Consider the following 12,942-nt stretch of genomic DNA (forward strand, 5'->3'; position numbering starts at 1 on the left):
AAGGTTTCCCACACCTGGCCTAGGGCAGCTTGCTTGGTCTTTTTCTATTATTATTTTTGTTGTTGTTGCTGCTGCTGTTTCCTAGAAGCAATTCATAAATGAAATGCATATTGAAGCAATTTTTACAAAACAATCAAATCTGTGTACAACCATTGTGTGTGTGTTTTTTATTTAAAAAACAACCAGTTGAAACAGTTACACAGAAAAAAACAACTCCATTAGATACTGACTAGGATTAAAAATCTCCACCTTGAAGGCTAGTCGAAAGAGGAAAGTTATTTTCCAAAGGAACATTGGAATGTGTTTTTTAAACATTACAGAGATAGCTCAAGTCTCCAGTTTCAGCCGGGAACCTTCTTTTCTGTTCATGAATTAGCAGCACAGTCATTCATGGCCTCTGTAACCATTTGCTATGTGCCCTATGGGAAACTGCTCTCAGTGACTGTCTGGAAGTTTGCTCTTTTCATTGTATTCTCCCAGAGTCAATTTTTAATGGCAAGGGCGTGTAAAGAGACATTTAAGTAGCATCTCCCCAGCAAGAGATCTCCCTGCCCCTGGACAGTTGACATAGCCTATACTATACATGGGATATGCAAGGCAGAGGAAAGTGGGGTGCCTTTCCTTCAGTATCAGTTATTCATTGTTCATGCAGGGCTGGAGGAGGAGATAGGGTCCTGCTGCCCTGCCTTACCTACCAGAGCTCAGTATCCCAAGTCCTTGGCTGCACTTGAGCGTCCTAACCCACTTTTCTGCATGGCTTTACTTAGCACAAACAAGTCCCGGCTCAGTTCCTTATAAGCCTTATCTCGTTGGCCCGTGGAATCAGCTGCTGCTCATTCGAATAGCAAAGGAAGTCATTTCAGCTTGGGTTTTCTGTCTGTTGCTGTTTCTGCAGTTCCTCGTCTCCCTGTTGTGAAAGAGATGGTCAAGCGGCTGCAGGAACTCCGCCATACCGAGCAGGTGCAAAGAGCTTACGCTCTGAACTGTGGAGAAGGGGCCACTGTCAGCTACGAGATTCAGATCCGTGTACTGCGGGAATTTGGACTTTCTGATTCTGCCGCTGAGCTCTTGCAGGTATGAAGCACGGACAGTAACTTCAGCAGACACTTGAACGTCCTCAAGTTGATCAGCTATCATGATGATGATTTATTTGAAAATGGGACTGTATATGTAAGCCTGTTTTAAGATGAAGTGTACAGCAGTCTAGGCGTGAGTGGAGGAAGAGATAATGGGAATGTTAGGTAGCATTGCTGCTGTATTTTTAGGCAAGGAAAGAGGAGGCTGTGTTAGATGACAGACACCCACCAAATTTCCTCATGTCTAATTAGAAGCCAGGAGATTATTCCTCGTACTTCTTGGTGCTGGTCTGCCCTGGATGTTCCAAATGAATTAGCCTCAGAAAAATAAACCCCACACCCAGCATGCAAATTGCTGCTGATCATAATAAGTCTACTTTCTAGAGCTTTTAAACCACAGGCCTGCAGAAGGATAACAAACTTGAGAATCTCAGTCTAAAGCCTGCATTGTCACATCAACATTCTTCCTGACCTTGCCAAACAAAAAAATGTGGTTCTGGAGGGGGGGGGAAATAAAAGTTAAAATCTAAAGATTGCTGTTCCAAGCAAGAAAGTGAGGGAGCTTTTGTTTTTAAGAAAACATACTTTATAAAAAGAAATCATAGAGGGAGCCACCCAGTGGTGCTCTACAAAATAGAGATTTGTACAGAAGAGTTTTGTGCTGTTTAAAAACGGAACAGGAGCACCACAGCCGAGTATATTTTTGCACTCTTCAAAACTGTGGCCATATGCTCCACAATGATTGCAACTGACATGTTGTGTATTTTTGCTTGCAAAATAATTATATAGTGCAAAACCTCTATTTCCATACCTGATTGCTGACGTGGAAGATCTGTAACTTAGGAATTCAGCTGCATTAGCAAAAGTGGTCATGTATTAGGATGCCTAACTTAACTTTTTTTGCTGCTGCAATATGGGCTGAAGACTAGGACTCCAGAAAAGCACATTTATTTGTTTTTTGACACGCGCACGTGGCAGGGTCAGATAATGCAGAGTAAGCAATGCCCAGGCCTTGTAGCAGAAGTTCCTATGGATTTTTCAGCCTCTTTTGTGTTCTCTCTTACTGTTGCAGAATCCTCACAAGTTCTTTCCAGATGAGCACTTTGGGGATGAAAGCCCGCTCTTGACCTTGAGACAGCCGGGGCGGTGTCGCGTGAACAGCACACCCACAGCGGAAACCATGTTTACAGAATTAGACTCTTTTGTGGCCTTCCATCCACCGCTGCCCCCTCCCCCACCTCCTTACCACCCGCCGGCTACTCCAATCCACAATCAGTTCAAAGTCGGCTGGAAGCAAAGGGCGCAGAGCCAGCACCCCTCGCGTTCCTTTTCTTACCCCTGCAACCATTCCCTGTTCCATGCCAGAACAGCACCGAAAGGCCCCCCTCCCATCTACCTGCCTGGTGTCAAAGCCACACCTCCCGATTGCACTAACACTACAGGACTGGGAAGACAAACAGTTGCTGCCGCAGCAGCTGTGATGGCTGCTGAAAAGCAAGTAGTAAGTATGCCACAGACATACACAAACTCCAGATGCATGGATGTTAAGGTAGAGTGATGCATTGCCCTGGTGAAGCAAACAGGACTTTGTGTTTACAGGAGCTGTTTGGAATTTGCCGGCACGAAAGGCTTTCGGCTTTGTCACTGAGCAACTAGGTAGTTTTCTGGAAGTCTACCTATGGGTTAGTCCATAGCATTCACGTGCAACCATGTTGCAGCTTCTGTCTTGTTTTGTGGGTTACAAATTCGTCCAACAAACCATCCAGTTGGGAATATCTTTGTAATAAACACAGGGGCATTCAGACCATTGGCCTGGCTAGCTCAGTGTTGTCTATACTGGCAGCTGCTCTTCAGGGATACAGACGGAAGGCTCTCCCAACCTTGCCTGGATCTGCTGAGGATTGAACCCGGGAGCGTCTGCCTACAGAGCACATGCTCTTCCACTGAGCTGTGCATTTCCTCTGGCATTTGCCATGCATGGTGCCCATATGTGTAAAATAAAGCAAATAATTGCATAGTAAGAATCCACCCTTGGTTTAAATGGAAGGCATAGATGGTAGTGAAAGCAGAGTAGCATAGATGGTAGTGAAAGGAGTTCTTGCTTTCCTTTATAATTTATTTTTAAAAAGAAACCATCTTCTTAGGGTTTCATTCTTTTCCAACCCCCTTTAGATGTCAAGGGACAAAAAACTCTGGTACAACAGAAGTGGATTTTTCCTACTGCACGTATCAGGTTTTTCAAGCTTTGGAACCAGCATAGATGGCATCCAAAGCTGAGGATTTTTGTTTCATGATCATACTTTTAAATCAGCTTGTGCTCAGCTGAATAATGCATGGGAAGGTTCTAAAGAGATGGGATAGGCTTAAGAGAAAATGCATAGCTTAATAAGTCAAGGTTAAGGCCTGGTTGTTGTTGTTCGTTTTATACAGACCAAACCTGAGCTGTAAGCAAGGAAAATACAGTGTCCAGTATAAACATTTAAAACGGGCTTGTTTTATAAATATGTCGCAGTGGCTTTTGGTTGCTGTTATATAAAACACACTGAAGACAATAAAGGCTGGTCTGGAACAAATTAGAAAAGAAAGGCCATTGATACATTAGCCAGCTGAATCTGGTAACATTTGAGCAAAATGTGAATTTCCGACACTGAAAGTAGGATCTGTTCAGTTAACAATTCGTCTTCCATAATGGAAATAGGTCAAATTCACTTCCCGTCCTTTCCTTGAAGAATTGTCTCCTTTGTAATTATTCTTTAGAAAGCTGTGTTCTAGTCTAGATCATTTCCTCCTGCTAAATCCATATTGTTTGCTTGGTCTGAGTAGCAAGATAAATATTTTATTGGACAAGGCTGACTGTAGCTGCATGTTTGTGGTAGCCGGCTTGGAATCCAGCTGTTGTTAAATCATTTGGAGAAGGAAATGATCTGTCGTTACATGTTTAGACCTTCTGAGTGCATTGTGCACCCTGCAGCTGAAAAGTCTGCGTTGTCCCCTTTCAGGAGTCTGAAGGTTTAAATATTGCTTAACTTGGATGACTCCATAGCTTTGGTCAAATCAGAAACACGGAATGGAATGGGAGGTGATTAACCTGGATTGTTTATTTCCATGGATTTATTTTGCACTTAGTTGATAGTGTTTGGAAAAGAAACATGCAGAGGTCTACTCTATTAACAGCCTGGTGAGTGTTTGCTCTGTATCAAAAGGGCTGACGTTCTGTTTCTTATGCTGAAGCAAGCACCATTCCGTTCAGTGAGATTGACTCCCAAGTAATTTTGTATAGGATTGCAGCCTAAATTTCTAACAAATTGCGCTGAAGAATTTTTTTACAGAACTTGATTTTCATATCTGAGTTAGCTAATCCAGTATGAAACTCCTACCAATAATAATCAGTCCGAAATGCATTGCTACAGCAGGTGGAAATAATTCTATACAAGCCCACACATATGAAAACAGTTTCTCTGATGACATTGACTCCTGCTTCTTCCACTAATAGGTTTGTTTATTAGATGGCCCAGTTGCAAAAGTCCTTCATGGAGTTAAATTCATCTAGCTTTGAGTCTTGTATATGCTTCAGTTACATAGATTTCTTGAACTGATATCAGTGTCTCTAGGTTTGTTGTCAATCGTCTCTGATAACTATGTCGCTGAAGTTTAAATGTCCAAAATAATTGGTTTTGGAAGCTAATCTGTATAGCAAACTGCTCTAAAGTTGGCCACTGTAAGCCCCAAGAGTGGCCTATACAGATTTTATAGCTCAGGACCACAGCACCTCAAGGACCGCCTCTCTCCATATAAACTGACCCGGACTCTGCGTTCACCTTGCTCCTTCATTAGATAGGCAGTGCTGATTTGTTGTGTGATTGTTTGTTTCCAGTGGCAGGCGGGCTGTAGAGCGGTGACACCTCCCCCCAAAAAAGCTCCACAACTGGGCAATCTGCCCCCCCAAATCCCCCCCCCAAAAAATGTTTGGTGCCGTTCCAAAAAGTAGGGGTCGTCTTATACATGGATGTGTGTTATACATGGGAAAATACGGAAAATAAAATAAAACTCCTCTTGTAGTTGGAAACCCATCTTAAACCCATCTGTTCATGCTGATAGTACAAAAAACCCACGTAAATAGTGTTTTTAAGTTTTTAAGGGAGCATGTGCTCTTAACATGTAGCTGTGACCTGTGGCAAGCTTGGACATTCTTAAGCTGAAATAGTTCTGGGGGAGGCGAAAGTATGTTGCTTATAGCTGGAACACAGGGGAATAAATAGCACAAGTAGAAATGGGTGTTCTCTTCTCTTTTCCAGGGTACTCAACCTGTGCTCAATGAACTGATGCCAGATATCGCTATGGGTGTGTCGACAATGTCTCTGAAGGACAGGAGGCTGCCAGAGCTCACTGCTGACACAGAACTGAGCCAGCCTGTTCTGGAAGTTGGGCCAGGAGCAGCCCAGCACATTTCATGTCTTCAGACAAGGCACATGCACAGTTCCCGGAAAAAACATTCAGTTGAACAAAAACTGGATTCGAGAGAGAATCCGCAGGAATACCCAGATTTCTACGATTTCTCCAACGCTGCATGCAGACCGTCTACTCCTGCCCCCAGCAGGCACACTCCTTCACCTTCTCAAGGTATCTATTTTGGCCCAGATTTGTACAGCCACAATAAAGCATCACCCAGCGGCTTAAAGGCCACCCACTTACCTAACCACATCTCTCCAAAAAAGCTTGAAGACTCTCGGAGGGAGTATGCACTTTCTCAAGAAGGGCATCCGCATAGACAAAAGAATGAACCGATACACCTCGATGTCTTAGAACAACCTCCCCAGCGGTTGGACTTGGCATTGGCTGCCCAAGAGAATGCTGGAAATGGCCCAGTTCACGCAAGGGGGCGAACAAAAATAGAAACTGACTTAACCTATGGGTTAACCTCTGGCCGGCCTTCTCTGCCTGCATACAGCTCAGAGATCCATGAAGAGCAGTCCGGCCGGAGGCTGGCAGACCTCGAGACCTTGGAGCATGAAGCACAGAGAAATGTGGATTTGGAAAGGGAAGAGGCAGTAAGCAGAGGAAGGAGGTCTCCCAGCAAACCAGACTTCCTGTACAAAAAATCTGCCCTCTGAAAACCACCTCCACTTCTTCTCTGTGCCTAAGAGTCATGAAATATCCAGTCTTTGCCACCTCTGGCCTGACTTTGGTTGGGCAAGTTCATTTATTGCCAGCTGCCACATCACTTTTTTAATTATTATTTTTGTACATACATGGCTTCCTTAGAGATGGCATGCTACCAGTTTGTTTGGAATGCTGCTCCAGAGTTTGTGTCCGGAACAGATTTTGTTAAGCCTCTTTAAAAAAAAAAAAATAGCCGGCACCTTTAACAAAAAAATGAAAGGTAGCCTTTTGCACCTGTACATTAATTTTATTTAGTTTTTGTACTAGTATGTTAAAACTTGCTGTTATATTTAAAGGACAATGTTCATGCTCTCTTGGGTGGCTTTTAAAAAAAGAATTCACCTTCCGGCTTCCTGTGCGCATTGGGTTTGCGCACTGAGATATGTATTTTCTTATCAAATGGTGACAATGTCTGTCTTTATTTTTGAATGACTATAGGAATTCCAAAGAACAGCACATCTAAGTAACTGCTCTGGTTCAGTCTCAAGCCTTCCTGGTCTACCACTAGTGCAAGAATCCAGCCTAATACGTTTGTTCTGTTTACCAAGTCCATGGCAGCTGGCCTTCATCTTGATGTAGCAAGCCTTCACTGATGTTTGTGGCCAAGGTTTTCTGTGGAAGTGGGGAGTATAACTCTCTTTGGGTTCCTTGAAATCTTCTCTCTCTCTCTCTTGCAGGCCTTGGGGGCTGACATAACACCTCTGAGAAGCACTTAGTTAACTCCTTTTGTTGGAATACACCTGGTACTGCAAATTGTGACAGTACTGTAAACACTCTCATCAATTTTTCCTTTGAGTAAGGATATGCAGGTACGGGAAGGTTTTGTACCAACCCAGGACAGTGAGAAGATGCTGCATAACACCTGACTTTGGTGTTAACGCTCCATCTCCTTAGAGGAAGCTGCCTGTCTCCAGTAGAGGCACCAAAGGAGTGCTTTCTGCCTTCTTTCTTCCACCTGTGATTAAGCAACCAAGGGCTTCAACCTTAGTGATGTCACTGAGGGCTCCTGGACCCCATGAGTCTCTTGCTTTGTGGACGGAAATCACAAACTAAAGAGGAACGCCTAAGGCTTAAATTAGCTGTAAGCAATTTAGCACTTAATTTCTTCATCCCAACCTCTTCCGTGTGTGCGCGTTTGGTTTTGTCTTTTTAAAAAGACTCTGGGGACTCCGTGCTTTTATGAACACAAAGTAAAGAGACGGGGCCGATTGCTTAGAAACGCCGATTGCTGCTAATGATGGCCATTTGGGCTGTCAGCAGTTGTATGCACCCACCATGTCTTTTCTCATGCAAGTATTGGGGGAAAGCTCCAGTGCTGCTGTGGCATCTCCTAATACAGGCCTGACAGGGTGGCCAGTTCTAAAATGCAGATCTTCCATCACCAGAAGACCTCAGTCAGAATATTAACTAAAGGCTGTTCTAACCTTAAATCTGACTCTTGATTTTAGATACTTGACACTGTTTTAAATGTACACTTTTTCAATGTTTAATCACACTTTTGTTTTCAGCTCTAAAAAGAGGACCAGCTCCTGCCTTTCAGTTGCTGTGTCCTATTTCTTTTAGGGGGCAAACACAAGTTCTGGATCCTTGATGGATAGTGTGTATGAGTGAGAGAGTATCTTGTCCAGAATTTTCACACTACATTAACTTTGCTACAATGGTGCAAATGCATAAAGCATAAAGTCTTCTATCCTCTGCCTTTTTAATTTTGAGGACAAGGGAAGATGAGAATCTACTATATCATCTTGTCTAGTGCTTTTTAGCTGTCTTTCATGGTATAGGAGAAGTTTGTGAGATTGGCTTTGCCTTCCAGAGAATTTTGGGACGAGACTTACCTTTGACCCACTTACTCATGCACACCGAATATATCTTTAAACCCACTCTTCCAAACAAGAGCACACAGAAACGTCCATATTCTAGGTTTTAGATATTCTGTTATTTCAAGTAGGTCATTTTGTCCATGTCTGAAACAGAGCCTGTTTGCTTCAGTACGTTAGTAGTGTAATGTGTGCCTAGCTCTGTCTGTGAGTTACTCGAGGGGTAAATTCTTGATCTCAATAGTGGCTATAGAGTTGGCTGAAATAATCCACCCAGGTTTAGTTTACACATGGTTTTTACTGTGGAATAAGCTTTGTGAGAAGCTATTTAGGTGCATATTGGCTCCCAGCGAACAAAACGTACCGCTTTTGAAGTCAGGTAGTTGCCATTTCAGACAATGGGACGGCGTTCTAGATGAAAGCAAATCCTTGTAAGAGACAGAATTTTGTAGCATACCTTGAGATAACGGAGTTATTTAGACAATGTAAAACAACTTGTATTAAGTCAGAAAGGGGGGTGCAAATATTCCCAGAGAAATTTTTGAGATGGCAAGAAACTGGCTTCTTTACCTCTATGGCTTTAATTAAGAACTTGCTTTTTCTAATGTGTCAACAAAACTCTTCTCGGATTCTTTGGCTTATTAAACTAGATCCGTTTCCCAGCAGTGGTCAGATTGGGTTTGATCAGTTTGGTGCAGTTTTAGCAGGACCTCTGGGTAGCTCATTTATTCATCCAGTGTCATTCAACTCTTCTTGCACTTCCTTAGGAAAAGGCGTATTTTGATATCTATATTTTGTAAACGGCATATGAGCAACTGGCCAACTAAAGCCAAACTTTAATATCCATGATTCGATAGAGCAGGAGTCGCCAACCTGGCGACATTGGGCACCGTGTTGCCCACAAAGGCTTTCGTTTGTGCCCCTGGGCAGGTTCCCCAGACTCCAAGCTTTCTTATTTTTAAAGAGGCAAGTCTCTACTTATGGGGCAAAATGTGCTGGTACCTTCTAAGTGATTTCTGTGAAATGAAAGTGAACGTGACGTGACCACCTTGTATATTTTTCTTGACACTGACAAATGCTCCGTTATTAGACAGCACCAGCACCAGTGCACGTGTGATTAGTAGTGTGATCTCCATGATCAGGGCATAGCTGACTGTGGTAGGCATAAGGTTGTCAGGGTGCTTGTCTAATTTTGTGTTCTGCCATGACCCCCACCTTAGGAGGCACTTTGTGACTCGAGCCACCAGCACTCTCCCAAAATTTGAAGTGACCCCCCTGTTCCAAAAAGGAACAGTGCAATGCAACGGTTTTGTCTGGGTGTTAACTTGGCCCGGCAACAAATTGATCAAACATGTATTGTGCCATAATTGAAATTAGTTTTACAATCTGCTGGGCAGATGATTTACTCAGAACTTCAACCGCTTGGTCCCTTTGTCCTCCAAAAAATCAGGACTCATGAGCAAAACCCAGCTATTCAGTGTTTCAGTAATTGACAACTATGTTGTGTGTTTGGCATCTTCAATGCACAATACAGTTTTAGCAGCTTAAATAAATAATCTTTTGTTCGCATGAAGCACTTTTGAATACATTTTAGGAAATTCCAAGTATTCAGTAACCATGCAGCTGTGGCTTTGAAAGAGAAATAATTGCTTACTGAACAATTGGTAAACCGATGAAAGATGCTTCAGTATGGAAATTTAAAACTATAATCTTGGCTATTTCTGCTGCAACAGAAGAGTCGTGTCCAAAACTGGTTTGGTATCCATCCTGCTAGGAAAAACTGTGTGTTCTAATCCATGATTGGGAACTAGAAGTGTGTGTGTGCATGTACACACACAAACACATTGTGTTTCCATGCATCTACCTTGCGTGGGTTGTTCTCTTTTTTTAAACTTCCAGAGGTGCAAAGGGCTGTGTGGGTTGGGAAGTGACAAAGGTTCTCCTGCCAGGAGAAGGAAGTGGAAAAACCATCATGTAAGACATGCCATTTTGTATCCCAGCCAATGTGTTTACAATAAGTCTTCTGAAAGTATACTGTTAAGAGTTATCCTTGTTATCCTGTAAGACTACCGTACAGTGACCATCTACGTTTCATGTTTTAATTCCTGTCTTTGATCTCTTTTTTCTGCCTTTAAAAAGAGAGAAAATGAAGAGACTGGCTCTTGCTTGTTATTCCAAACCATATTTTCATCTCTTATGTAACTTATTTTGAAATGGGCTATGGATGGAACAATTATTCTAGCTTCTCCCAATGACTGTGCTTTTAAATGGTGGAGGGGCTGTGTGTGGAATGCTAGAGGAAGCTGGAGGGGGAGGGGATGCTATTTCCGTACATGTTTGTAATTCTGGAAGGTGTTAAGTGTCCATGATGTTGCGTTGTTTTTGTGCTGTTACTGGTATAAAGTCAAGTGCCTTCAATACTAAAGGCTCAGAAATTTTCTTACAACAACTTCATGTCCTATGCAAGTGTTTTTTCTACAACCTGCATAACCAGTACTTTGTAAAACTTGTTTACGCTTCAATTGTACATATTGGTTTTTTAAGAAAATATAGTATTTTTATTTAGGTACCTCTAGAATTGAATTCTAGTCTTGTGTGATGCATTGTAAAACAATACATTTCTCTTTTGAGTACCATTACAGTTGTAAAAAGGTTTTCACTGGTTCTATTTTTCTACTGTTGCTGAGAAGCATGTTAACACTGACTTTATCCTACATATAGTTGGCATTTCAAATAAATGGCTTGTCTAGAAAAATCCTGTGTAAAATTTATTTGATTCAGTCACGATAAAAGACAACTTCTGCATGCAGCATGCTAACGTATAGTAACATTTTTTCCTCCTGTCTGAGACGAAAACACATTACTGTGCACAGCTGCCAAGCATACTCCTTCCGATTATATTAATTTCCTGTCTTGAAAGAAGTACCAACTTGTCAATCAAATCTCAAGGCTACAAGGCAATAACTTTTATTAGGAACTAAAATGTTGCAAAGTAGCTTTGGAACTCTTCTTCAGGTTAGGTATAAAAAAGAAACAAAGGGGTAGGCAGGAAAGTTAGAAAAGCCTGAATAGGATAGGAATACAGTTTATAAAAGAAGGAGTACAGGAGGTGCTTTGCAGAATTAGACTGGTAGATACAATACAGGTTTTATTGGTGGCAGGGAAAAGATTGGTATATAAAAGGAGAAATCCTGGATGCCAAGGTTCCAGTTTGGGGCAAGTGCTCTTTGGTGAGAGAATCCCAGCAAACTAAAGTGTGGAAGTCTATGTTGTTAGCCCTTTAAAATATGCCCTTGTGAGTTCCAAAACTTCCCTCTTCCCTTGGCATAGAAAAAGACCACACATTTGGTAGGTTAAAAATGGTTTACTTACAAACTCTCCGAAGGTTAGGTTTATGTGATTTTTCTATGCATCAGTCATAAAACACAGGCAGTAAAACGTGGCTTAGTTACAGTGGTGAAAGTTCCTAGGTGACTGGTATAGAAACACAAGAAAGTCTTGTTAGAGCCATGGGGTGCGAGCTTGGAGGAATCAGCTCAGACCTCTTTGTACTGAGCTGAGCAGGCAGACTGAGGTACAATAGGCTTGATTACTCCCAAGGTGAGCAGGAGTGACCTAAGCCTGGCAGGACAGCTTACTCTATGGCATTAACCACTTCATTCATTAATGAGACTTAAGTATGTTGGTTATCTGAGGCTGGTTATCCCACAGGTTTCAGGTTTATGCCAAAGTTTGCTCCGTAGTCAGATACATTTTACTTGATTCTAATAAGGCTGTACTCTGTACAGCCTCTTGTATCTCTGTACTCTGTTGTATCTCTTAGATTTTTCCCCACTAATGAACTAGCATGGCCACATCAATTGGTTTAACAATATCCTTAAGCCCAATTACTGTTGGATATGCCATAGCTAACCTACACTGAAAGTTTTGTTGGGCTCTGTCTTCAGCCTCAGTAACAAGACTAGGTAAAAGCCACCTGCAGCTTAATCCAGCCAAGACTGGAAGAATGGGGTTATACCCCCTCTGAAGCAGCAAGTATGTAGCTTGGGGGCAGTTCTGGGTTCATTGCTGTTGCTCAAGGCCCAAGTAACCCTGGTAGAGTAGAATGCCTTCTGTCAGTTCCATCTGGTGGGCCCAGCCTTACTTCTGTTGTCTAGGCTCTGGTAACCTAGTTGTACATGTGCTATACATGGGGTGGCCTTTGAAGGTTCAATACCTGCAGGTGGTGCAGAATTCAGCAGCCAGATTGTTGACCTGGGTAGGACAGTCAGTCCATATAACACCAATTCTAGCACAACTACACTGGTTGCGTATCAGTTTCCAAAATGCTGGTTTTGACCTGCAAAGCCTGATGTGGCTGAGGACCACCTCTTCCCCACATGAACCAACCCAAACCCTGTGAGTATTGTGTATTAAATACTTAGTATATCGATTTCCTCACTACCTCCTACAGTGCTTTTCGAAATGCAAAACCACAATCGGTGTCAAACTAGATGGATCTGACTCATGTATTGCACTACTTCCCTTGTTTACAGCTATGTGGTTGGGTAAAGATGTGCATCCAAAGACCCTTTGCTGAAGAGAAGTTATTTATTTCATTTAGCACATCATAGACAGGTAGTGTAACAGCTTCAAGATTAAAATCAACTTCAGTGCAAGTTACCCATGCAGTCCTGAGTTTTGGCTGAGGGAATATGCAAAACAACACACTGGCACCCTAGTTATTATTAATATTCTGTTGGGAGCCATCCAGAGTGGCTGGGGAAGCCCAACCAGATAGGCGGGGTATTTTTATTATTATTTATTATTATTATTAATATTAATAATAATAAAAACAAGGGTGTGTGCTGTCCATGGGAAACATTATGGTTACATGCCAGTGGAAAGGC

General features: G+C 42.3%; 1 protein-coding gene across 2 annotated transcripts in view; it reads left to right on the forward strand.

Annotated features, from left to right (window-relative positions):
* The window catches only part of BTBD7 (BTB domain containing 7), an 80,449-nt gene extending 69,641 nt beyond the window's left edge, over positions 1-10,808 (forward strand). Inside the window, exons 9-12 of one of the 2 annotated variants that reach the window (XR_013988480.1) lie at positions 896-1,074; positions 2,149-2,577; positions 5,372-8,385; positions 8,608-10,808. Coding sequence is in view for 1 of the 2 variants with exons in the window: in XM_081013160.1 (XP_080869286.1) it covers positions 896-1,074; positions 2,149-2,577; positions 5,372-6,187 (1,424 nt within the window). In the remaining variant the exon portion in view is untranslated. Of the gene's footprint in view, positions 1-895; positions 1,075-2,148; positions 2,578-5,371 lie in introns of both variants that reach the window. The other variant, XM_081013160.1, reaches the window with a different exon arrangement.
* The last annotated feature ends 2,134 nt before the right edge of the window (positions 10,809-12,942 follow it).

Source organism: Podarcis pityusensis (assembly GCF_964106645.2).
Source record: "Podarcis pityusensis genome assembly, chromosome: 1".
NCBI classification, from domain to species: domain Eukaryota; kingdom Metazoa; phylum Chordata; class Lepidosauria; order Squamata; family Lacertidae; genus Podarcis; species Podarcis pityusensis.